This window comes from Oncorhynchus gorbuscha, linkage group LG12, assembly GCF_021184085.1.
Source record: "Oncorhynchus gorbuscha isolate QuinsamMale2020 ecotype Even-year linkage group LG12, OgorEven_v1.0, whole genome shotgun sequence".
Lineage (NCBI taxonomy): Eukaryota > Metazoa > Chordata > Actinopteri > Salmoniformes > Salmonidae > Oncorhynchus > Oncorhynchus gorbuscha.
Genome location: NC_060184.1, coordinates 30,432,414 through 30,459,790, shown reverse-complemented (window position 1 = coordinate 30,459,790; position 27,377 = coordinate 30,432,414). Strand labels below are relative to the sequence as shown.

The 27,377-nt window shown below is 41.1% G+C and overlaps 1 protein-coding gene across 2 annotated transcripts in view; it reads right to left on the bottom strand.

Annotated features, from left to right (window-relative positions):
• jag2b (jagged canonical Notch ligand 2b) overlaps positions 1 to 27,377 on the bottom strand; it is a 103,521-nt gene that overhangs the window by 43,084 nt on the left and 33,060 nt on the right. For both annotated transcript variants that reach the window (XM_046291792.1, XM_046291793.1), the window contains exons 3-8: positions 21,351 to 21,405; positions 14,934 to 15,191; positions 11,174 to 11,234; positions 6,718 to 6,848; positions 502 to 621; positions 99 to 212 (exon numbers count right to left, since the gene is read on the bottom strand). In XM_046291792.1, coding sequence (XP_046147748.1) covers positions 99 to 212; positions 502 to 621; positions 6,718 to 6,848; positions 11,174 to 11,234; positions 14,934 to 15,191; positions 21,351 to 21,405 — 739 coding nt within the window. The remainder of the gene's footprint in view (positions 1 to 98; positions 213 to 501; positions 622 to 6,717; positions 6,849 to 11,173; positions 11,235 to 14,933; positions 15,192 to 21,350; positions 21,406 to 27,377) is intronic.

Below are 27,377 nucleotides of genomic sequence, written 5' to 3'. Positions count from 1 at the left end.
TCACTGTTTGTATCAAGCTCGGAGGGAAACGCAAGCATCACAAAGGAAAGTGTCGGAGACGGTACAGATATGGAGACAAAAAGGGGTGGTGTTCTCACCGTTGGCGCAGGTCGGCCCCTCCCACCCCGGAGGGCAGTGGCACTCGAAACCAGAAGGGACCTCGTGGCACGTGCCGCTGTTGGCACACGGGTCGGACACACAGGCGTGCTCAGCTGTAGAACACACACACACGTGCAGATACACAAACACATCACTATACAAACGAGCAGGTCAAAATCTGGGAAAAGTCCTAAAGGGGTCAAAATGCAACAGGACCTTTAAGCCCACCTGGCGTGGTAACTAGGGTAAGAGGGCAGAGGTCAAATGGGAACAGGCCTTTAAGCCCTTCCAAAGTATTTGTGAAAAACATGGAAGTGGCCAGCGCAGAGCTAGGATCTAGGGGAAGAAATAGAGCTGGGCCTTTAAGCCTTTTTGAGTGGTAGCTTGTATTCTGTGTCTCACCTATCTCGCAGGTCTTGCCAGAGTAGCCGTCGGGACAGGCACAACGATACTCATCCGGCTCAGTGTTCATGCAGGTGCCGCCGTTCACGCACGGCTGGTGTCTGCCACAGTAATTCAGATCTGGGCATAATTACACAAACAGATTAGGAACACTAAATCAAGCCCCCCCCCCACCTCTCTTACACTATCATTCTGGTTCTCTACAGCACCCCACCAGACACTGTGTGCAGATGTGAAATGACTGGAAAGGTGTAAGCCTATCCTGAAGGCAAGACAGAGCTAAAGTATTCCCATATAGCGCATTTTTAAATACTGTTCAGTTCTACAAAAATAACAAAAAAATACTTGTCTGGAGGCTAGGGGAATTTAGATTTGGTAAGCACACACTGGGTGCGTCCCAAATAGCGCAAAAGGGGTGTCATTTGGGATGCACCCCAAAGTCAGCCAACATAGTATTATGGAAGTGTACGATGTATCAAGCCCTGAGGCTGTTCTGTGTCCCCCCCTAAAGGCCTTGTGAATAAATAAAGAGGGATTGGACCCCACTAGGGACCTGTGTACCTCCTCTCATCCTAGAAAGTACACAGTGACTGAGGGCAGAGGGAGGATTGGGTGTCCCTATGGCCACTACAGTAAAGTCTTGACACTAGTATCCTATCACCATGCTAACTTCACCCTAAGAAGCACGACAGACGGTACACAACGCAAAGATTTGGAGTGTAATGCAGTACGAGAACGTAATTTTTCATCACAAAATGGGTAGCTCCTTGTAGTAAGTAGTTCCGCCTATAGGCTTTGCATCATATAAGCAGTCTACTGTTCAAACTATAATTCAAACATTGTAGCCTACTGGCAGGCACAAAACAAGGTAATGTAAAACAAACCTCACCTTTCATTACAAGTAGCTATTATGTAAATATGCAGTTGGTTCTTTTTCAAATTAGCGTACAGTAGTTATTTTTCTAATTATTTCTTTGTCTTTACCACAAAATGGGAAGACAATGAGAATCTCTGCCATTGCCCCCTTGTGAAAGTTGCCATTTGAGAGTCCAGGAATGCATGCAAAAAAATAAGAAGAATCCACACCCAAGTATAATAATGGCGTGAATTGGAGCGATTAACACAAATGAACAATTACTATGTGTTAGGTGTTTATGCTAACAGCTAGAGGGATTTCCTCTGCTGTAACCATCAGTATCAACTCAAATAAACACCCTGTTAACAGTAACGCTAACAAAAAAGTAGCATTACTACTATCACTATGTACTAGCCGTGTTGTGTTTATATAACTATGCCAACAGCTAGAAGGACGTCCCTTTGCAGTAGCCACAAGTTTCCATCTCCACCAGTCATTAGCGGGGCCCGATTGTCAGCTCTGGTTAGAGGTTCCCTCTAGGATCAGTTTTCCCTTGCCAACTCCAAAGCTTAAGTATTACAAAGAGTGAAGAAACCAAGTTGATCTTAGATTCATTATCTGAGGCAACTAAAAACAACAGTCAGGCTTTGGGCCGGTGTCCCGATAGCGATGGAAATTAGGGTTACTAATTGTTAAAACAATGCATTTTTCCCACAACGGCCAAAGATGTAACATGCGTTGCCCAAAAAGCAGACAGAACTTTGCCTAAGTGAGTCGTTAAGGCAGTGTCGATACTGATAGGATCGGAAGAAAGGCAACGCGGCTCTCAGATGAGCTTTCAACATTGAATTCTTACCTTAACATAATTATTCCATAATACTGATGATGGATCAGCTCCTAGAGAGATATTAGCTATGGCTGCAAATATTGAGGTGGCTTATCCTAATGCTTAACCTATAATAACACATTAACTCAAGACTTGGCACATTGCGCACGTGGTTACATATCATGAAATACATTGAGGTAGAAATTAGATTGCTAATTGTAGGCTAAATACATTTCAATTGAATGAACAACCTATGTAGCCTATACATCTGTTAATTCAATCATCTCGGTTTTCATTTGATGCACCTTTTTATGCTTTGATTGTAACAATTGCAATGACATCAGCAACTTCGTATTTGTAGTCAGCTTCATTGTGAAGTTATCAGTCGTCACAGAAAGACATCTCAATTGTGTTTAGAGATTTTTGGTGTATAAAATGAAGCTGTAGGGGGAAAACGCATCTAGCGACAGACTTAGCCGTTCTACGAGTGGTCTGAGACAGTCTAAATAACAAGCTCTTTCAACTGCAACTTTAGTAAATGGTTTTGGGAAACACTGCTCCTACGGAAGTCCTCACAATGAACTTAGCCTTAAGATGCATTTGGGAAATCAGGCCATTTTCTACTTTAATTTGTGCATTATGAATAGGGAACAAAGAAACAAAAACAGGATCAGTTACTAAGGGGATTGGTTTGTCTCCACAGCAACCAGCAATGCTGACGCCGCAACAAGCAGCAAATCTGCTTGTTGTAATAGGCAGTAATGCTATTTGTTACAGTGCAATGGTTTTGCGTCTCTGGAACTAGTGGGCATGCTCTGGTCACGGCAGCAATGTTCCAACATCTAGTGGAAAGCCTTCCCAGTAGAACGGAGGCTGTTATAGCAGCAGAGGGGGACCAACTCAATATTAACACCCATGATTTTGGAATGAGATATTCAACGAGCAGGTGGCCAAATACATACTTTTGGTAATGTACTGCAATGCATGCATGTACAGTTGAAGTCAGAAGTTTACATACACCTTAGCCAAATACATTTAAACTCAGTTTTTCACAATTCCAGACATTTAATCCTCGTAAAAGGATCACAACTTTATTTTAAGAATGTGAAATGTTAGAATAATACGAGAGAATGATTCATTTCAACTCTTATTTCTTTCACCACATTCTCAGTGGGTCAGAAGTTTACATGCTACCAAATACTAATTGAACGTATTGGCTTTAAATTGTTTAACTTGGGTCAAACTTTTCAGGTAGCCTTCCACAAGCTTCCCACAATAAGTTGGGTGAATTTTGGCCCATTCCTCCTCACAGAGCTGGGGTAACTGAGTCAGGTTTATAGGCCTCCTTGCTCACATGCTTTTTCAGTTCTGCCCACAAATTTTTCTATAGGATTGAGGTCAGGGCTTTGTGATAGCCACTCCAATACCTTGACTTTGTTGTCCTTAAGCCATTTTGCCACAACTGTGGAAGTATGCTTGGTGTCATTGTCCATTTGGAAGACCCATTTGCAACCACGCTTTAACGTCCTGATTGATGTCTTGAGATGTTGGTTCAATATATACATATCATTTTTCTACCTCATGATGCCATCAATTTTGTGAAGTGCACCAGTCCCTCCTGCAGCAAAGCACCCCCACAACATGATGCCGTCACCCTCATGCTTCACGGTTGGGATGGTGTTCTTCGGCTTGCAAGCCTCCCCATTTTCCTCCAAACATAACAATGGTCATAACAGCCAAACAGTTATATTTTTGTTTCATCAGACAAGAATACATTTCTCCAAAAACTCATTTTACTGGGGATATAGATACTTTTGTACCCGTTTCCTCCAGCATCTTCACAAGGTCCTTTGCTGCTGTTGTGGGATTGATTTGAGTTGAGTTTTAGTTTATTTTTTATTTTTACAGGGACAGTGCACATTAATCAACGTTTCAGTAAAAGTGCAGGTTTTAGCCAGCCGGCTAATTTTCAACCGCAGTCCCTGGGCAGGTTATTAAAAACAATAGCAACATAGAACAAGCAAAACATAGCAACATAGGACAAGCAAGACGTAGTATACAGACAGAGCAACATAGAACAAATTTGCACTTTTCGCACCGAAGTACGTTCATCTGGAGGAGACAGAATTCGTCCCCTTCCTGAGCGGTATCATGGCTGCGTGGTCCCATGGTGTTCATGCTTGCGTACTATTGTTTGTACAGATGAATGTGGTACCTTCAGGCATTTGGAAATTGCTCCCAATGATGAGCCAGACTTGGACGTCTACAATTATTTTTCTGAAGTCTTGGCTGATTTCTTTTGATTTTCCCATGATGTCAAGCAAAGAGGCACCGAGTTTGAAGGTAGGCCTTGAAATACATTCACAGGTATACCTCCAATAGACTCAAATTATGTCAAATGGAGGTGTACCTGCAAAATAATCTGTCTGTAAATAATTGTTGGAAAAAGGACTTCTGCACAAAGTAGATGTCTTACCCGACTTCCCAAACTACAGTTTGTTAACAAGAAATGTGTGGAGTGGTTAAAAAACATGTTTTAATGACTCCAACCTAAGTGTATGTAAACTTCTGACTTCAACTGTGTGTGTGTGGTTCGCTTTTCATACACACACGTTCAAAATTTAGGGGTCACTTAGAACTGTCCCCAAAAAATGTGCCCATTAAAATAACATCAAATTGATCAGAAATAAAGTGTAGACATTGTTAATTTTGTAATAGACTATTGTAGCTGGAAACGGCAGATTTTTTATGTAATATCTACATAGGCGTACAGAGGCCCATTATCAGCAACCATCACTCCTCTGTTCCAATGACACATTGTGTTAGTGTTGTAACTAATGTGTTAGAGTTAATGTTTAAGTTAATTCATTGAGCTGTATCTAAAGACATTTCTTTACAGTTATTTACATATGTAATTGTATTGGTTAGTATTGAATTACACTTTTGACTGCAAGTTCCAGAATGCCTTGCAACAGGAATGAGAGAGATAACACGCCAGTTATGTGCAGGTGCAAGGTGATTAAGCTGATTTTCTGCTAGCATCTTACCTGCATTGCTCTGTAGAATCTAAAGTTGTTAAATGTAACGTGAACAAGTATTATTCCTAAAAGAAGCTTTCATATCAAACCTGACGTCCGAGTCATTACTTTGATGACAGTTAATCTAAAAGTTAGCTAATCCAAGATTATTTTAGAAGGCAAATTGATCATTAGAAAAGCCTTTTGCAATTAGGTTAGCACAGCTGAAAACTGTTGTTCTGATTAATGAAGCAATACAACTGGCCTTCTTTGGACTAGTTGAGTATCTGGAGCATCAGCATGTGTGGGTTCAATTACAGGCTCAAAATGGCCAGAAACAAAGACCTTTCTTCTAAAACTCGTCCTTCTATGCTTGTTTGCAAAAATGAAGGCTATTCCATGCGAGAAATTACTAAGAAAAACACCAGTCTCAACGTCAACAGCGACTCCGGGATGCTAGCCTTCTAGGCAGAGTTCTTCTGTCCAGTGTCTGTTATTTTGCCCATCTTAATCCCTCTCTTTTATTGGCCAGTCAGATATGTATTTTTCTTTGCAACTCTGCCTAGAAGGCCAGCATCCTGGAGTTGCCTCTTCACTGCTGACGAGACTAGTGTTTTGCAGGTACCATTTAATGAAGCTGCTAGTTGAGGACTTGAGGCATCGGTTTCTCAAATTACACACTAATGTACTTGTCCTCTTGCTCAGTTGTGCACCAAGGCCTCCCACTCTTTCTATTCAGGTTAGAGACAGTTTGCGCTGTTCTGTGAAGGCAGTACAGAGTTGTACAAGATCTTCAGTTTCTTGGTAATTTCTCTCATGGAATAGCCTTAATTTCTCAGAACAAGAATAGACTGACGAGATTCAGAAGAAAGGTCATATCTGGCCATTTTGAGCCTGTAATCGAACCCACAAATGCCGATGCTCAGATACTCAACTAGTCTAAAGGTCAGTTTTATTGCTTCTTTAATCAGCAAAACAGTTTTCAGCTGTGCTAACATAATTGCAAAGTGTTTCCTAATGATCAATTAGCCTTTTAAAATTATAAACTTGGATTAGCTAACAACATGCTATTGGAACACAAGAGTGATGGTTGCTCATAATGGGCCTCTGTACCCCTACGTCGATATTCCATTTAAAACCAAATCTGCCGTTTCCAGCTATATTAGTCATTTACAACATTAACAATGTCTATACTGTATTTCTTATCAATTTGATGTTATTTTATTTTAATTTTGCTTTTCTTTCAAAAACATGGACATTTCTAAGTGTCCCCAAACTTTTGAACAGTAGTGTATACACACACACACAGTATAATATGCGCATGCATCTAAACTGGTCATGGTCAGTCCGTATTCCACACCACCTTTGTTACATGCACAAGGTATTGTCGTCAGACCTCAATCCCAAATGACTGGGAAAGACTGGCATCTACCTGGGTGGAAATGTCCCTTTTAAAAATGTACAGTATTTGACTTGATTTCACTTCAAATGCAAGCCATGGTGTGCCTATGCCTTACCTTTGTCACACAGCAGGCCTCCCCAGTTGCGCTCACAGCTACATTGCCAGGGTATGACACAGGTCCCGTGAACACAGCCTGGGTAGGGGACACACTCGTCACAGAACTGGCCCTGCCAGCCATAGTTGCACCTATGGACATCAAGGGCAAGCGTCATCAACACACACATGGTCATTAGGGCACGCAATGGAAAATGGTTGTCACAGAATGAGCATGTCTCAAGGGACAAGTCCAGGTAGACAATGTTTCAGTAAGTTTTCCGCTGAAAAAGTCAGGCCATTGTCAATCACAAACCAATCTGTGAACCCTTTGGCTGCACTTGTGTGGATCAGAGAGGATTGAATAAGTGTAAAGCATTGTATGAATAAGCTCACCTTTTCCTTGTAATAGGCGAGGTGGAATTGTAGACAATTACAACCCTTTCAAATCATGCATAGGAGCTTAGTTGGGATTGGGCGAAAGAACAAGTAATTCTAAATGAATCCAAACTCTTTTCACCCATCCCTCCATCCATCAAGGCCTTATGCCAACTAATCTTAGCAGAACATTCCAGGGCACTAGAGGTTAAGAATACTTCCATAGTTCCATAGGGGCCAATACCGTTGGGGGGAGGTTCCTAGGCTGTTGTGGCGGTACGCAGTGTGTGTGGTGAGTCAAAGCATCAGTGCGTGTGTGCACCAATCATTTCACACAGCAGCACCCTGCTATTCCAAGGCCAGCGGTTTTCCGATACGGAGCAGTCAGTCAGCCCAGCTGTCTTGTCAGTTTTGGAGCGGCTGGGGGTATTTTGAGCCTTGCTCTCCTGCAGCACGGGCACGTCCAGCTGCTGCTCCTCTCACAGGCAAGGTCTCCATAACTCTGCTAGCCGCATACCTAGCATGCTGCTCCTCCACTGTATAGAAGGCTTGAGAAGTGTCCTGTTAGCAGTAGCTCAAACACAAGTACAACATGACCAATTGCAGCTGTGCGAGTATTTATGCTAACAGCTAGAGCAGAGTTGCCAAACTAATTATGCCACGCGGCCGCATGGCACCAATGTCTGGAGGGCTGCACTTAAAATGTATTATATTTCCTCAGTGTCAAAATTTGCCTAAAATAGTCTTTAGCTTTCATTTTGATAACTGTTACCAAGCTAAACAGAGTGAAAAGACTAACTATCCTTTCTATACAGAAAGTTCATTTCAATGTGGGACGGCTTGAATGGGCTTGCATGTTTGACACCCCCGCCAAGGATGTGCCCTTGCTGTAAGGCTAATGCTACGCTAACAGGGGTAAAATTCCTCAGGCTAACAGTTTGTTAGATCTTTTGCACGGTTGAAGTCAGTTAATTTGCATCAGAGGCCAGTAAACGGTTTCCATTCTTCCATTGTTGTCATGTAAGAGCATAAATAGCTTCAATCTTACTCTGTATTTCAAAGGTTTTAGATATTTAGGCCCATTCTCCATTTATACTCAAACTAAAAAGACATATTTCTGCATAAAGTATTGCCATTAAAAAAAAATGTATTTCCACACTCCTTATAAATGTGCTTTACAGTAGTAGACCCTAAAGAGCAAGAAACAAACTATGCTTAGCTTCACTATAGCTGTGAATGTCTCCAGCCTACACATCAAATATGGCTCCAGTCCAAAACCACCTCTAATAAACTCCTTTGAGGTATCCAAAATAGCCCCTGCCCCCCCTTCTCCCACTGGAGATCTTTCCAAACACTCTGTGCCTACGAGGCTGCCCAAGGGCGATTGCGTGTATATTTAAACTTAAGTGTACACTCTGCTCATGGGGTTGCCAGGTTACGCGTTTACTAGTAATATCACATAGTATATTTCCAGAACCCTATAGACCAATATTTCACATTTTGTTATTTTTTCCCCCAGAAATGAATGCTTATGGGTATCTGTGTCTGTAAAAGGACTATTATTAGATTTTAGATTAAAATTAGCTGTCAAAACATATATACTTATCCATTGTGAAAATTACATTCCAGCTAAACGTGTATTTTACATACAGATCTTATTACTGTGTGTGAGATATACATCTCTCCCCGCAAAAAAAAAGAAATGTCCTCATTGTCAACTGCATTTATTTTCAGCAAACTTAACATGTAAATATTTGTATGAACATAAGATTCAACAACTGAGACAAACTGAACGAGTTCCACAGACATGTGACTAAGAGAAATGGAATAATGTGTCCCTGAACAAAAGGCAGAGGGGGGGGGGTCATTAGGTACTGCAGTGCATCTCCTCATGGACTGCACCAGATTTGCCAGTTCTTGTGGTGAGATGTTGCCCCACTCTTCCACCAAGGCACCTGCAAGTTCCCGGACATTTCTGGGGGAATGGCCCTAGCCCTCACCCTCCGATCCAACAAGTCCCAGACGTGCTCAATGGGATTGAGATCCGGGCTCTTCGCTGGCCATGGCAGAACACTGACATTCCTGTCTTGCAGGAAATCATACACAGAACGAGCAGTATGGCATTGTCATGCTGGAGGGTCATGTCAGGATGAGCACATAGGAGGGAGGATGTCTTCCCTGTAACGCACAGCGTTGCGCTTGTCTGCAATGACAACAAGCTCAGTCCGATGATGCTGTGACACCACCCCAGCCCATGACAGACCCTCCAAAGTAAAGGCCTCGGTGTAATGCTCATTCCAGCGACAATAAATGCAAATCTGACCAACCCTGGATGAGACAAAACCACGAATCATCAGTGAAGAGCACATTTTGCCAGTCCTGTCTAGCGACGGTGGGTGTGTCCATACGCAACGTTGTTGCCTGGTGAGGACCTGCCTTTACAGGCTTACGGCACCTTCATGCAGAGGAGCCGGGACACAGGTAATCTTTCTTGGTGTTTTTCAGAGTCAGTTCAAAAGCCTCTTTAGTGTCTTAAGTTTTTATAACAGTGACCTTAATTGCCTACCGTCTGTAAGAGGTTAGTGTCTTGACGACCGTTTCACAGGTGCACAGGACGTTTCTTTTTTCACTGATATACACGCATACTTTTAAATAATTTTAAAAAACTTAAAAAATATTTGCAGAACTTTAAAGTAATTTGTGACATTTGAATGTGTAAAACATTGCAGTGCTACTTTTTTCTCTGTAAGTGAGGAAGATATAGCATTTTCAAAAGAGACTATGATTGTCGCTCTGAAATGAAACTTGTCTGTCACGGAACAATCCCCATGCCATGATTGGATATATAGGGTTTTGGAATTAAACTTCACAGGTAGGCGCAAATGCTCAGGGTGACACGTTGGGTCCAATTTGAGCCTCTGTTACACTTTGACTAATGCTAGAGTCCATTTAAGAACAGAGGTTGCAAAATACCATGAGTAGTCGAGGAGCATTGTAAGGGCTCAACAATGTGTCAGAAAAAGTCTACTGCTTCGACCAATATAACATGTGTATCCACCAACACAGTAAACCGCTGCAGCTCAAGACCTCGTCTTGAGGTCTTCGTTTTTTAAATATCTGTACTGTCGGAGCCCGCTGAGAGGTGCCTCATTTTTTAAAAACTTTGGATCGAGTACGATGAGGCCTTTCAATTGGATTCATTACAGAGCGAGGAAATGAGGTTGCCGCTCACTCAACCCCGGCACATTCTGAGTGGCCTGTTAGCAATAATGTGGCTCGTACCAGCGCTCCCTTCCTGATGACGGCAGGGAAGCCAGTCAGTCCATCCGGTAAGACGGGGGAGTTGGTTGGGGGAATGTGGGAAGTTTAGGTGATTGACAGGATATTGTGTAATATCCTCCGTTCACAGGGAAACAAATACATCAGGCTCTCCATTCCGTAGCCATTTACACACGTACCCTTATATGGATTGAAAATGGCAGATTCGGATACCGATAAGCACCTAAATTGGAGCGCAGTGGCTGTACAGTAACATGCTATACATGACGTCAGAGCTCACGGTCTATGCATCACATCTCTGTATGGGTCTTAACTGACAGTCATTCTGAAGAAGTTGCCCTGATCCCTACCGCTAATGGGAAACTTTTGCAAATTGTCAGATTGAGGGAAAAGCTGTAAATTATCAGGGCTCCGTCTATTTTGAAAGATGAGGATTAAATACCACTTAAATACCACTTTGATGTCATGCAAGCAAGCCAAACACCCACGAGTCCAAATGTGCACTTCACATTTCCATATCATAAAACTCAGTGTCAACGTTTATGATCACTATGTTTGATGTACAGTTACAAAGTGACATGGCGTTATACCATTGAGTTGCCCTGAACAGAATGAGTCAGTTGTACGTGAACACAAAATGCTGCAGGCTATATCTCAATGCACTCATGACTCCATTCTAATGTTCAGCTCAACCACAAATATTGATATCATATTTCTAAGTTACATCGTAGGCAGAAAACCTTGGTCATAAAACAATATGACGTTGTATCGCTTAGCTCAGTGCAAATGATTTGTGATAGGGAGATGTTAAAGGAGCTTACTTGCATTCCCCCGGGACTGAGCAGTCTCCATGTAACAGGTTGCAGCCTTGCTTGCAGATCGCTGTGAGAGAGAAAGAGAGGGAGTAGAGAGGGTGAACGAGAACAGAGTATTAACCTCTTTAACCTCTGGGGGCAGTATTTCATTTATGAATGAAAGGCGTTTGTTTTAAACAAGATATTTTGTCACGAAAAGATGCTCGACTATGCATATAATTGACAGCTTTGGAAAGAAAACACTGACGTTTCCAAAACTGCAAAGATATTGTCTGACTGCCACAGAACTAATGCTACAGGCGAAACCAAGATTAAATTTCATACAGGAAGTGAGCCAGATTTGAGGCTCTGTGTTCCAATGTCTCCTTATATGGCTGTGAATGCGCAATGAGAGAGCCTACACTTTGTCGTTTCCCCAAGGTGTTTGCAGCATTGTGACGTATTTGTAGGCATATCATTGTAAAATTGACCATAAGAGACTACATTTACCAGGTGTCCGCTCGGTGTCCTCCGTCGAAACTATTGCGTAATCTCCAGGTGCGTGCATGTTTCCATTTTGAACAGAGGAGAAACCAAACTGCCACGAGTGACTTATCATCGAATAGATATGTGAAAAACACCTTGAGGATCGATTCTTTAAACAACGTTTGCCATGTTTGTCGATATTATGGAGTTAATTTGGAAAAAAGTTCACGTTGTAATGACTGGATTTTCTCAGCCAAACGTGATTAACAAAACGGAGCAATTTCTCCTACACAAATAATCTTTTTGGAAAAACTGAACATTTGCTATCTTTTCTTGTTTTTGTGAAAATGTTGCCTGCTGAATGCTAGGCTTAATGCTATGCTAGCTATCAATACTCTTACACAAATGCTCGTGTAGCTATGGTTGAAAAGCATTTTTTGATAATCTGAGATGAGTGTTAAAACAAAAGGCTAAGCTTGTGACCCAATATATTTATTTCATTTCATTTGCGATTTTCATGAATAGTTAACGTTGCGTTATGGTAATGAGCTTGAGGCTATAATTACGCTCCCGGATAGGGGATTGCTCGTCGTAACAGGTTGAGAGCAAGAAAGAGTAAGCAAAGGGGGGGGCAGATGGAGAAGGGCTCGTTTATTTGCTTTCACTCAAAGTGCAAAACATGGACCCCCAAAGAAAACCTCTTCTCCACCCTTCTCTAACCCCTTGACTACTAAGGTCAAATGGGGTGATTTAGTGAGCCCAGCCATCTCCCCCAAACTACCACCAACACCCCGCTACCTCTTTTACACTGCAGCTAGCCCATTCTAAAAAGGCCGTCCACACCAATTACAGTAACATTAATTTTTTTATTAATTCTAATTCAAGTGAACAGGAGTGTTCACACTACAGTGATAATTACAGAAAGAGTAGAGAGCGATAACGAGAGGTATTGTTTGGATCCACGACTAACAGCGCATCAGGCCATATTTTGACAAAACCTACTGTCCTGCTGATGTGCCTTTCTGGACATTGCAGACTGTCGAGAAGAGACCATTACTGCTCCAAATGGTTGCCCAAATCAGGCCTAGGACAGATTATTTTGCAATGAAACATTAAACGCAGGGCTTTTAGCAGTTATTGAAATGGCGTATCCACTGCAGTTTACAGTCTAGAATTCTTTACTCAAATGTTTTAAATAAAAAAATCTATAAATAAAATGCATTATTGCATTGTGTTGTTATAGCCTGGGTATGATCAAAAACCTTAATTTGGGGAGATTTGCGCTGCGTGCCGGCGGGGACTGGAGCGAAGTAAACTATCCATCGTAGGTTGTCATTTCATAATCTTATTAAAATATATACTTCACTGTAAATTCATTAGGTATTCACTCTACTGTTAGGGCTAATATTTAGCTAATGCATAATGGTTTCATACACTTTAACCTGGGCGACACAGTCATCACGGTTCACTCTGCGCATCTATGCATCTGGCCTCTCAGCTACTTGGAATCCTCGGACAAAATAGACTACAATCGCTTATTGTAAACTTAATTCATACCATTATAATTACTACTACTCTATCGAGGAGATATTCCAGCTTGCTGAATGTAAAATAGGGATGTTTGAAAGGAGAGAGAGAGCGCACGTGATGGTGTGATCACGTTTGCCAGTGACAACATTGTTGCACTGATGCATTGCAAAATGGTTGCACAGGACAGAGGAGCACAGTGAAAAAAAGAACCCCCCCAAAAATACTACCATTAGAAAAATGTAAAATCCCTTGCAAACCAGTTGAGCTACAAGGAAAGCAATGGCTTGATGTAAAAGACACGCAGGCTAAACAGCGTTTGTTGTTGAATTGCTACATTTAAATATGAGTTTCAATATGTTTTCATTAGATGTACATTAAAGTATTAATTGCAGTGTCACTATGACAATGAACACACTCTGAAGCACCGAATGGTCGGTTATCACCTTATTGATAGGTCTACAGCATGGAGTAGGATGCGTCCACCAGCTGACTGACAGGTGTAGCCTACTACAGAATGATAAACACCCAGTCCTGAGACAGCCTCTGTGCCAGTGTGTGTGCATGCTATTTTCACATGACAGCTGCAGCACGAGAGGGAATAGACAGGGGTGGCTCGTCTAACAAGCTTTAAAAAGGTGATCTCAGTAATATCTCTTCTCCACATAATGTCTATGATAAAGTAGTAAGTAAATTTCAATCTTTGAGGTGAAATTAAAATGGACAACATGCTTTAGAGACCGTTCAACTAGCTGCCAAGCATCTGCCCTGTTGCCCTACTACAAAAAATGTGCCTTCGCAGATTAAATGGATTTTTGGAATTTTCTGAAATACTTTATTTTATGAATTGCACATTAAAATGCCAATTTCTTGAATCTCAGAAAAGACCACCTCTCCAAGAGTGCACTCGTCAGACTTCATGTAGTGGCCACTGGGACACTTGAATACTGGTAGGAAGCTACTTTGAGTTGGATGGGTCACACTGTTAGGGACAAAGAACGGCTCAATTTGACTGCTTGCCAGTAAGAGATATCAGCAGCAGAGCAAATTCAAATCAAGTAAAAAACATGTTTGTTTCAAAAGCATAGCTAAATAGCATATCTACATCATTCACTCGGAGTCACTGGCACTAGCTTGCGGTCTCTGTTGTAGAAAATAAAATAGGCTTATATAAATGTTGACATTTTGGCAGCAGAGGCTGTTGGTATGTTATGAATTTTGAATTGTGAATAAAAGTCAGGGCACCTGTCTCCCTGATGGACATTATTTATGGTCAGAGTGGCCTAGCCGGCCATCTTCAGTGTATACAAAAAAAAATGTAAAACAAATAGAAGGTCAGAGGTCGAAAATAATAATAGTTTAAGAATCTGAAATGACTTCTTTCAAGAGCATGATCAGAAAATAAACTAATGCAGTCATACACTAAAACAATTGGAATTTAATGTTAAAAAAAGGGGAAAAAAAGCTGAAATGTTACAATATAGCAGCTTTAAACTGACTACATTATATCGGAAGCATGTACTCCGCAGATCAAGGAGGATTACCAATGTACTATAAAAATCAGGGGAGCGGGCCATTTACATTTATCAAGCAGCGGAGGCCATAGACCGGCTTTTAATAAAAAGGCCACTGTTTATACCTATAGCACTTGGACTAAAGAGCTCAGAGCTTGCTAGCATGCGCAGTACCCATATACCATTGCCACCTGATGGAATTTGTCCCCTCCCCCGCTGAATTGGGATCATATGCTAACGTGCCAAGATCGCCAACTCACCCGTCTGGCAGTCTTCGCCCATCCAGCCCTCCAGGCACACGCGGTTGCCGGACTGCTCGCAGCGGTAGTGGCCGAAGTAGTCGTCACGTGGCCGGCACTGCTTGTTGCACTTGCTGCCGTAGTAGTTCTCGTCACACTTGAGACGGATGCGATACTCGAGGCGCGCCACAGGCCCATCGTGCTGGATGGTCTGCCAGTGGTCGCCAGGGTTGATCATGCCTGTGTGGATGCTCCGCTCAATCAGCAGCTCCTCGTCATCTGCCAAAAAAAGATTAAAACGAAAGTTTCAGGTTATGAAGAAAAACATTTTAAATAGTCCTGACGGTCAATGGAATTGTCAACAGAGAATGGCATTTGCACGGGTGTAATCAAGGTATAACATGTTAGTATTCATTAAAATTGAAGTTTGTTAGATCAGGTTAAATCGTCAATTTGCAGTCAGATTTACTTTATTATAGTCATTATAAAATCAAGAGGCATCTGAGAAGAAGGGCAAGCCAGCGGTGGCAAACTAGCCCAGCAGGCAGAATCTGAGCCCATTTAATCACGCCCGTGAGGGGTTAAAGTAAAGAAGAAAAACAACAGGAAACTCAACATTAAAACTAGACAGAAAGTACGTAGAATTTCTTATGGACCTATACATTTTCAAATAACTACTATTTTTCTAACCTGCAAATTTATTTTGACAAACAAAATTGGTCCGCCAAAAAATCTGTGCAGCCCTCCATTGAATTTCAAAACCCCAATATGGCCCTCGAACCAAAAGGTTAGCCCACCCCTGGCCTAAAGCTTAATATAGTTGGTGACCCTTGACCTAGCGCATTGTCATTGATGGTTGCAAGAATACACCAGGACTGCGCATCAAAATTGATTCCTTGTTACCGTTGGTAAATAGGATTCTACTTTATTGCTTCCAACAATTCGATCAGTGATAATGAGGAGACTGAAAGGAAGCAAACTTTCACAAGACACAACTTGCCCCGATTAACCTGGGAAGACCTGCCACATCCAATTCAGCAGTGTCCGAATTATTATCTCACTAGCTCATACAGAAACAACCAACAAAGAGTAGATTAAAATCTGTGGTGTGAGGGAGATGCTCACATGGTGGTCCAGTCGGCAAATGAACACCTGAATTTGAAGTACCCAACTCAATCTATAGCAAAACAACCATTTTGCTATCCTCAGTGGTGTATGCTAATACCACTATACTCTTTGCATCCAAACAGGCATTGCAGTTTATTGGGGGGGTGGGGTGGAAAGGTGCTAGCCCGCAGCATGCTACGCTCACAATTACTATTCAATCTCTCTGCTCGGCCAACTCCGACAATGAAGGCACTCTATCACAGTGGGATCAGAGACGACAAACAGACGCTGTGGAAATAGGGGGCCTGCGATTTCCTCTGCCCCAATGCTCCGGGCTGCCCCGCCTCCCTTGCGTTCCTTTACAACACATATCCCAATCTCATGAGCGAGCGCGCGCACACACACACAGACACTTCCTCTGACAACATCGGACAAATTAAGCAACAATAACAGAAATAACCCCCAGTGCTTCCAGACAGAGAACAATGGCCCCCGGGCAGCGCTGTTCAGTGTAAACACTGAGCCGTCCACAGCACTTCCTGCTTGATAAACAACGCAAACAGCCTTTCAGGCGCTTTCCTGAGGTCCCCGGGGGCCCTACTGGATGACATTATGTTGGTGAGTCAACACACACGCTAAATCTTATTGTGCCTCTGGTCATCACATGCATATACACATACCCTTGAAAGTCAAGACATGGCAATAGGTGACATGTCTGGTGAGTATGAAAGAAGACATTTTCAGCTTACAGAAATTGTGTACAGATCCTTGCGACATGGGGCCGTGCATTATGCTGAAACATGAGGTGATGGCACAACAATGGCCCTCAAAAGCTCGTCACCATCTCGGTGCATTCAAATTACCATTGATAAAATGCAATTGTGTTCGTTGTCCATATTGCCAAATTACATCGAGGCGGCTTTTGGTAGAGAAATTAACATTAAATTCTCTGGCAACAGCTTTGGTGGACATTCCTGCAGTCTGCATGCCAATTGTACTCCCTCAAAACTTGAGACATCTGTGGCATTGTGTCGAGTGACAAAACTGCACATTTAATTGGCCTTTTATTGTGTAATGATCATGCTGTTAAATCAGCTTCTTGATATGCCACACCTGTCAACAAAAAAATTCACCCCACCACGTTCATAGAACGTCTCATTACAAAATGCCCAGTGCTGCTATAACAGCCTCCACTCTTCTGGGAAGGCTTACCACTACATGTTGGAAAATTGGTGAGGGAATTGCTTCCATTCAGCCTCAAGAGCATTAGTGAGGTCAGGCAATGTTGGGCTATTAAGCCTGGCTCGAAGTCGGTGGTCCAATTTATCGCAAAGGTGTTCGATGAGGTTGAGGTCAGGGCTCTGTGCAGGCCAGTCAAGTTCTTCCACACCAATCTTGACTAACCATTTTTTTTATGGATCTCGCCATGTGCACAGCGGCATTGTCATACTGAAAATGGGAAAGGCCCTTCCACAAACTTGGAAGCACAGAATCATCTGGAATGTCATTGTATGCTGTAGTGGTACAATTTCCCTTCACTGGAACTAAGGGGCCTAGCCCAAAACATGAAAAACCACCCCAGACCATTACTACTCCAAACTTTAGTTGGCACTATGCATTGGGGCAGGTTGCGATCTCCTGGCATCCGTCAAACACAAATTTACAGAAATTTGACAAACTGACTTGCTGGAAAGGTGGCATCTTATGTAGGTGCCACGTTGAAAGTCTTTCTACTGTCAGTACCAGGACATTATACTGCCAATATTTGTCTATAGAGATTGCATGGCTGTGTACTCAATTTTATACACCGGTCAGCAACGGATGTGGCTGAAATAGCCAAATCCACTAATTTGAAGGGGTGTCCACATAGATTTGGCCATGTGTACCTAGATATCTAGTGTATTCCAAAAGTTCAGACCACGTGACAGCTTTATTCTAAAATGAATTTAAAATAACATATTTCCCTCACCAATCTACACACAACTCCACCATAATGACAAAGCAAAAACTGGTTTGTAGAAATTTTTGCACATAAAAAAAAAAAAAAAAAAACAGAATACCTTACTTACATAAGAACTTTTGCTATTAAACTCAAAATTGAGATCAGGTTTCCAGTGAACATCCTTGGTTTCTACAACTTGGAGTCCACCTGTGGTAAATTCAATTGATTGGACATGATTTGAAAAAGGCACACACCTGTCTATATAAGGTGCCACAGTTGACAGTGCATGCATGTCACAGCAAAAACGAAGCCATGAGGTCGAAGGAATTATCCGTAGAGCTCCGAGACAGGATTGTGTCGAGGCACAGATCTGGGGAATGGGACCAAAAAATGTCTGCAGCATTCAAGGTCCCCAAGAACACAGTGGCCTCCATCATTCTTAAAAAGGAAGACGTTTAGAACTACCAAGACTACCTAGAGCTGGCTGCCCGGCCAAAATGTGTAATTGGGGGAGAAAGGTCTTGGTCAGGCAAGTGAGCAAAAACCCGTTAGTCACTCTGACAGAGCTTCAGAGTTCCTCTGTGGAGATGGGAGAACCTTCCAGAAGAAGGACAGCCATCTCTGCAGCACTCCACCAATCATGGTCGAGTGGCCAGACGGAAGCCAATCCTTAGTAAAAAGACACGACAGCCCGCTTGGAGTTTACCAAAAGGCACCTAAAGAGTGTCAGACCATGAGAAACAAAATTCTCTGGTCTGATGAAACCAAGATTGAACTCTTTGCCCTGAATGCAAAGTGTCACATCTGGAAGAAACCTGGCACCATCCCTATGGGGAAGCATGGTGACAGCATCATGCTGTGGGGATGTTTTTCAGTGGCAGGATCGAGGTAGCGATGGAGTAAAGTACAGAGAGATCCTTGTTGAAAACCACTATTCAGACCATTTCATTGTGAATACATTTGCAAGAATTTCCCCCCAAAATGTTTTTGATTTGTCATTATGGGGTGTGTAGGCACGTGAAAAAAATCAAAATCATTTTGAATTGAGGCTGTAACAAAAATTTGGAAAAAGTTTAGGGGTGTAAATACTTTGAAGGCACTGTACATACGATTATTACATTTTACTATATCAAAGTGTCTTATAAGATGCATGAAACTATAATAATAAAATAAATCAAATCATAGCAGCAGCTCTGTCAGTGAGTTAATTAATGTGGATGCCACATACTTTGCAGTTTGGCAGCCATTAGAGCATGGTGACATCAGCATGGGGCTAAAGGGCTAGCGCCGCAGCGCTAATTAGCCAGTAGCTAGCCAACCCAGTCAGCTTATATCTGCCTTAATGGCTTACAGCAACACTATTTTAATTTCAAGACAGGACCAATGCCCCGTTTGCATCGTGATGCATTTCATTATGTGGTATGTCAACGTCATGCAATATCGTTGTTTCACAAAGCAAGACAAGCTGGAGGAGAGTCTGTCAGAGGTTTAATTTGGGAGAATGTTAAATAGGGCATTTTCATTTAAGACAGGAGAAACATACAGTTTCAGTTGATAAAATGTTTAGTTAAGTTACTTTTTCCTCAACTTGTTTCTAAAAGCTTTACTGTAGCTAGCAACCTCCACCTAATAATCCTCAAACAAAAAACACCACTACCATCACAATAATCTAAAAAAAGGGGAGGCAACAGGAAGTATAAATTGGCTTAAATGCCAATGTGTATTATTTTTTTAACAAAACAATATTCACTTACAGCAACAGGTAATTGTTTACAAGTTGCTAGCTATCCCGTAAACCCATCGTGGAAAACCACAAATGTTCTGTGGTTTGGTAACTTCCTGTTCTTCGATGGACTCTGGACGGACTGAAGACGCACAGTATACGTTTCGAAACTGAGCCTACAACTACAAGGGGGCATTGGAATTCCTCTCCATTGTGGAGAGCGCAATTGAAATGAATGACATCCGGCGCAAAGTAATGGATTGCTTATGGTTAATGTGAATGACGCACCAGGCCGTGGCCAGACACTGATGAAAAACAGATGAAATTGACATTAGTTCATCAAAAGTAACAAGTTCCATAATAAAAACAAGTGTGGATGCTCTTCCGTACTCATCGTTGTCCGTCAACATATGAGCCACTGAAAAGCCATTGGATGATAGATTTATACAAGCTCTGTGGCCGCTGCCTAAACACAAAGTCAGTACCTGCAGCATTCACCAGGATACACCATCAGAATGCATTCAGTAGTCTGCAGTTAGTAGTACATTCAGGAGGACATCCGTGGGACCATGCGCAGACTCACACTAGCGTCCATCACCTCTGCTCACAACCTATATTCCTCCATCAGTTCTGCCTCTTCCTCACAACATTTCCTCAAGCAGTAAAAAGGGGAGATGGGAGCACACCCAGAGGACGGCCCAGGGAGAAAACAGGATACAGCTGCCAAGTGGCAGACCTTCGGAGCTAAAACCCACACAAGTTTTTCTGAAGCCATTTCCACCAATAGGCCTATAGATTGTTATGCAGGGTAGGAGCAGACCAGTCTGTGTGAGGTGGTTGACAGAGTATCTGACAACAAAATGTTCTACAACCACTTGATTTGTGGTCGGGACTTGGAAGTAGTGCCGAGTGGTATATGACCCCAATCCTATCCAAAAAATAAAAAAAGTTTGTGCCCATGTGGCAAAAGTGGGGCAAACACACACACACGTGTAGTTGCGCACACACACTCAGGATGAACGCTTTGTTCAATTATCATATATATAAAAAAAGTAAAACTGTAGGATTTATTACGCAAAAAAAGTGAATCAATTTATATTTTTTATTGTGGAGCCCATGGCACTCCATGTGTTTTCGTCGAGGCAAACCAGGATATTTCCAGATATCTGAACCACCCATTGCAACACACCTAACCCTCTTATCGCCCTAGAGGAGTGGTATATTTAATCTCAAATTGCATCGCTTCTATTAATCTAAACTCTGTGGGACTAAAACAATGGCCACCTAGCTACTCTCTGATGTCCCCTTTGATCAGGTAGGACTATTATGATTGGAAAGTGGAGACATTACAAAATCGTGACAATCACCACTAGAGATACTTTGCTAGCATTAAACTCAGTCTCCAAAATGGCAGATATTTGCAATGGCTAATCAACTGCTAATCAACAGTAAATAAGACAATCGTTTTACTTCCCACAGTTCGCCATGATGATTAACTATCCAGCTAATACAGTTCACCGTTAGCAAATGCGCCAACTCTATTCCTCCAGTTACAGTAGCGCTACATACAGTGTTAATAAAGTGTCTCTCCGAAAATTGAACGGTGGTAACCATGGTAATGGCAAAGAAAGGAAGGGTGAGTGGCTGTATGCAATTCTGTACTCACTGTTGCGGGTGGAGTTGTCCCAGTCCCAGGCCTCCACGATGAGGGAATACGCCCGCTAGAGAGAGAGAGGAGAGTCAGAACTCATGACCATCGGGGCTCTAAGATATGTACATTCTGCCAAAGAGCATTATTCCTGAACTAGGAATGTGACACAGGAGCACCTTGCCTAGAAAAAAAAGAGCCATGGGAGACACATGGCCTACGCACAATGTGTGTTGAAAAATAGGGGTGTCAAATGATTAAATAAAATAGAGTTAGTTAACTACATAAAACCATGTGACGAAGAGTAAATCACATTTTTGAAATTGTTCAAAATTTTACCCTAATTAGGATTAAAGACTTAAAATATTGGGTTGTAGGTACAGTGGGGCAAAACATTATTTCATCATAGGTACACTTCAACTATGACAGACAAAATGAGAGAAAAAAAAATTCCAGAAAATCACATTGTAGGATTTTAATGAATTTATTTGCAAATTATGGTGGAAAATAAGTATTTGGTCAATAACAAAAGTTTCTCAATACTTTATTATATACCCTTTGTTGGCAATGACAGAGGTCAAACATTTTCTATAAGTCTTCACAAGGTTCACACACACTGTTGCTGGTATTTTGGCCCATTCCTCCATGAGCAGTGATGTTTTGGGGCTGTTGCTGGGCAACACGGACTGTCAAAGACCAGGGAAGTTTTCCAATGCCTCAAAGGGCACCTATTAGTAGATGGGGGAAGCAGACATTGAATATCCCTTTGAACATGAAGTTATTAATTACACTTTGGATGGTGTATCAATACACCCAGTAACTACAAAGACACATGAGTCTTAAAATCTGTTATGGCTGAGATCTCCGTACAGGGACCAACATCAGGGGAAATTTCAGAGTGACAACTAAAAATACAACTTCAGTAACATTAAACATTCTTGAAAATGCAAGTGTCTAACACCCTTCAAAAGATTAGAATCTTGGTAATCACACTACGTTTTCCAAATTAAAATAGCTATTACAGAGAACAAATCCCATGCTTTTGTTTGAGAAGAGCAATCAAGAACAGAAACATTTTCCGCCATGACACATTTTACACATTCACATCTGTAGGCAAAATTATGACTTACATTCTGATATCTTGCTCCTATCTCTTCCCGAGTGTCCCATTGATCAAATGAAGTGACGTTTTCTTTGATAAAATCCATTTTTATAGCCTAAATCGAAACATTTTGTAAATCGTTTGTGCCGTGAATTCCATCTTTCAATTTTTTTTAACGGAGCATTCGGCGTGATTGCCCTCTGTAAACAATCGTTTTTCTAGTCATGGTGGGTTTCAGTGCATTCCTCTGGATGTTTGCAAAACAGCCAAACGTCATTGTTTTTTTTGCAGGGAGTATTGACAGAAGTGTGCCGATTTGAAGACAACGATAAATGACTACCTTACGCACCAATAATTTTAGCTAAGCTTCATTGATTGACTATATTTCTGCCCAATGACCACTGATCTTCTTAATCTAGCTGGGTAGCTAGCCAATGAGCTGAGGTAAACGCCAGTATGTAATGGTTTGGGGTTGGACCACAATTCCTTGTTTGTAGTCGCACGCGCAGGGAACTCCATTCTCGCCTTGGCGATCAGAGGAGTTGCTGTAAGGCTTTTTACGGGCAGCTATATTTCGGAAAGTTGTAGTTGCAACGATTTCATTGAAGATATCATGGCAAATAAATCATGTAAAGCAAAGTCAAACTCAAGTGAAAGTGAAAAAGTGAAAATGAGAGATTTGTATGAGGAATCTTGGAGTGTTATGATTCAAACGAACTGAGGAGCTGTTTCTGCAAGGACAGGACGTACTTATGGATGGGTAAGTGCTAATGTCGTTTTATGAAATATAAAAATATTCTATATATTTTTAAAAATTTCAAAAATGTTTTTTTTTTTGCAATGATACATACATACATACATACATACATACATACATACATACATACATACATACATCAGAGTTCAATGGAACACCTTAGTGACTGTTCCCTCTGCTCTATACAATACATATGTTTACTTTATGTGATGATAAAAGGCTCATAAAATACAAATATTTTTTTATGTTTTCTTTCACAGTGATAGCGACTCCGACTGGGAGCCCCCGGTACCAAGGGGGCACTACCTGTGCCCCCAGTGGTGTTCATATGCCACAGTTCATTACTGCAGGCATGACTGTGCCTCAGGGCCAAAAGGGCACAGCATGGAGGCGTCGTTGTGTTCTGTGTCGCATAAAGTGCACCACTTGTTCAGTTTGCCTCTGCTTTACATCAGAAAGAGACTATGGGACATGGCACAGGCAACAAAATATTATAATGAGGACTTCCAAGGGGTGTAGTTTTTTTCATTAAAACAAAATAAAATAAATTACATTTATTTTTGTGTGTGTGTTAGAATTGCTTTTTGATATGTTGTATATAGTTATTTGCACTGCTGTAAATAGGTCATTTCACCAATTCAGCCACTTGGATACATTTAGGAAACTTGTTTGGGACACCTGGGTGACTTCATGCTAAATGTCATGTAGCTCACCCATTCCTGAAGTTATCAGTCTGAAACTTTGCACACCTACAGTTGCCCTCTTGTGTTATCCATCAAAATTATCTCCAGCATTCTATTCTAGTACATGTGAAAATGATACTACAACAATAAAAACAGAATTATGCTCTCTTTCTCTTTTCTTCCACCAGATCTACTGTGTGATATATTCTCCTACATTCAATTAACATTTCCACAAACTTCAGAATGTTTCCATTCAAATGATACCAAGAATATGAATATCCTTGCCTCTGGGGCTGAGCTACAGGCAGTTAGATTATGGTATGTCTTCAGGCAGAAATTGAGAACAAAGGGATGAAGCCATAACAGGTTATTAACTGCAGGAGAGGTAAACTGCTCAAGGATTTCACCATGAGGCCAATGGTGACTTTAAAAACAGTGAGTAAGGTTACACAATGTGATTACAGTCAAGTCAGTCAGATTAATATAATAGTTTGATTAAAATGTTTGCATGCTTGGCAAGAAGGATCTCTAATAATCCTGTTTACATGGACACATCTGAAATCAGCCTACCTGATGGCACTCTGATAAATGCAGCAACGTTATTTTTGCTTAGCATATTTGAATGATTGTGGGGTTTTAAAATCGGCCTATTCTTACTTCGATTTTGACCTTACCCAGATGATAAGCAAAGTAAGGTGTTTGCATGACTATTGAATACTCTGCCTGCTGCCATAATCAGTTTAAATATTGAATTATTACTGTGCATATAAATTCAGTGTTTAACTTCTCTAGGGTAGAGGGCAGCAGTCGGAATTTTGGATGAAAAGCATGCCCAAATGAAAACGGCCTGCTACTCGGGCCCAGAAGATATGATATGCATATAACTGGTAGATTTGGATAGAAAACACTAAAGTTTCCAAAACTGTTAAAATAGTGTATAACAGAACTGATGTGGCAGGCAAAAACCTAAGAAAAATCCATTCAGGAAGTTTTTTTTTGTGGTTTTGTAGTTTCTATTCAATGCCACTAACTTAGGACATTGACTTAGGACTCAATTTGCAGTTCATATGCCTTCCACTAGATATCAACAGTCTTTAGAAATTGTTTCAGGCTTGTATTCTTATGAGGGAGAAAGACCAGTCTGAATGAGTGGACCCTGTCACAGAGCTTTTCATGCGCACGACCGAGAGTGTGCATTTCTTGTTTACCTTTTATATTGACGACGTTATTGTCCGGTTGAAATATTAGATCAATTAGGCTAAAAACAACCGGAGGATTGAATAAACATTGTTTGACATGTTCCTATGAACTTTACGGATACAATTTGGATTGTCTGCCTGTTTTGATTGCGTTTCAGTATGTGGATTACTGAAGAAAACGCAAATACAACTGAGGTTTTTGGATAAAAAGAGACTATGGAACAAAAGGAACATTTGAGTAAATTAATGTCTTCTGAGTGCCACCATATGAAGATCAAAGGTAAGGGATTAATCTTCTCTATTTCTGAGTTTTGTAAAGCTTCTGCTTGGCTGGTTACTGTTTGTAATAATTTGTAAACTGGGCTATGTTCTCAAATAATAGTAAGGTATGCTTTCAACGTAAAGCATTTTTAAAATCTGACATCGTGGGTGGATTCACAAGTTAATATTCTTTAAAACTATGTAAACTATGTTTTGTTTTCTGAATTTTTATAATGAGTATTTATGTATTTGAATTTGGCGTCTGCAATCTCACTGGATGTTGGCCAGATGGGACGCTAGCATCCCACATACCCTAGAGAGGCTAATGGTTGTGATAGAAAACTGAGGATCAATCAAAAACAGTTCATCCACAATACTAACCTCATTGACAGAGTGAAAAAACAGAAGTCTGTACAGAATAAAAGTATCCCAGAACATCTATGCTGTTTGCAACAAGACAATAAAGTAATACTGCAAAGAAATTTGGCAAAGTAATTCCCTTTTTGTCCCAAATACAAGGTATTGATCTGCCCCAAACATATTACCACTCCATATTTCAAGCATAGTGGTGGCTGCATCATGTTAAGGGTATGCTTGTAATCGTTAAAGAGTGTGGAGTTTCTCAGGATAAAATTTAAAAAAAGGAATGGAGCTAAGCACAGGCAAAATCCTAGAGGAAAACCTTGTTCAGTCTGCTTTCCACCATACACTAGGAGATCAATTCACCTTTCAGCAGGACAATAACCTAAAACAAGGCCAAATCTACACTGGAGTTGATTACCAAGAAGACAGTGAATGTTCCTTAGTGACCGAACTACAGTTGACTTAGATCTACAAGACCTGAAAATGGTTGTTAAGCAATTATCAACCAATTTGACAGAGCTTGAATAATTTTTAAAATCTTACAATCTAGTTCTGCAAAGCGCTTTGAGACATTCCCAGAAAGACTTACAAGCGTAATTGTTGCCAAAAGTGATTCTATCATGTATTAACTCTGGGGGTTGAATACATACCTAATCAAGATGATATGGGATATGAACTTGCAACCTTTCGGTTACTAGTCCAACGCTCTAACCACTAGGCTGCCCTGCCACCCCAGTATACAGTTGACAATAAAATGAAAATAATAATAATTTAAAATTCTATTTGAATGAAAAGTCAAGGGGTGTGAATACTTCCTGGAGGCACTATTTTGATTACAGGGTAGGAAAAGTACAACATCTAAGTAAACACTTTTCTAAGTAATAATAACAGATAAAACCAAATCTGAGTTAATGTAAAATGTCATACAGCCATTAGATCTAGCCTAGGCTACTTCTTATCCACTAGTCACAATTTGATAGAACTAAAATTGGAGTCATTTGCTTAAAATCTTTTGACCTGAAAACTACAGAAAAAAATGCAAAAAATTGAATGGATGTCATGTTCTGATTAAAATGGGGAAATTAAGACTTGAATCTAGAGGCATTCAGCCATTGCATTCTGAACATTCTCATTTGGTTAACTAGCTAGCTACTTCTGAGCAAATTAAGTGTTTGCTGTTATCTAAAGAAAACACCAGGGGAATGGGGTTAATGGTTGAATGTTCTATAAAATGTTCCTTAAGTGTTACTCAAAGCTGTGCATAGTGACTGTCTTAGCACCGCAAGAGAGCTTGCTATACTGCTGCTGCCGCCCGAGAGCAGTGCGCATTGTCTACCGAGCTTAAGGGTCCGTGCAGGAAAATGTTTTTGGGGTGAAAAAAAAGTGCGATTAAATGAGTAAAAAAAAAAAAAATTACATCTAAAAGTGAATTACAGTTAACGCGTTAAATTTGACAGCCCTGGCTGAAACGTGTCAGTTTCTACATTAGGGTTAGTCAAATCCAACACCTCATGGTACACAGTCCTGCTGGTTTACTTTCCTCCCCGGTAGGTACATTTATTGACAGGCAGGGTTTCCCAAACTCAGTCCTGGGGTCCCCCCTTGGTGCATATTTAGTTTTTGCCCCAGCACCACACAGCTTATTCAAATAACCAAATCATAAAGCTTTGATTATTTGAA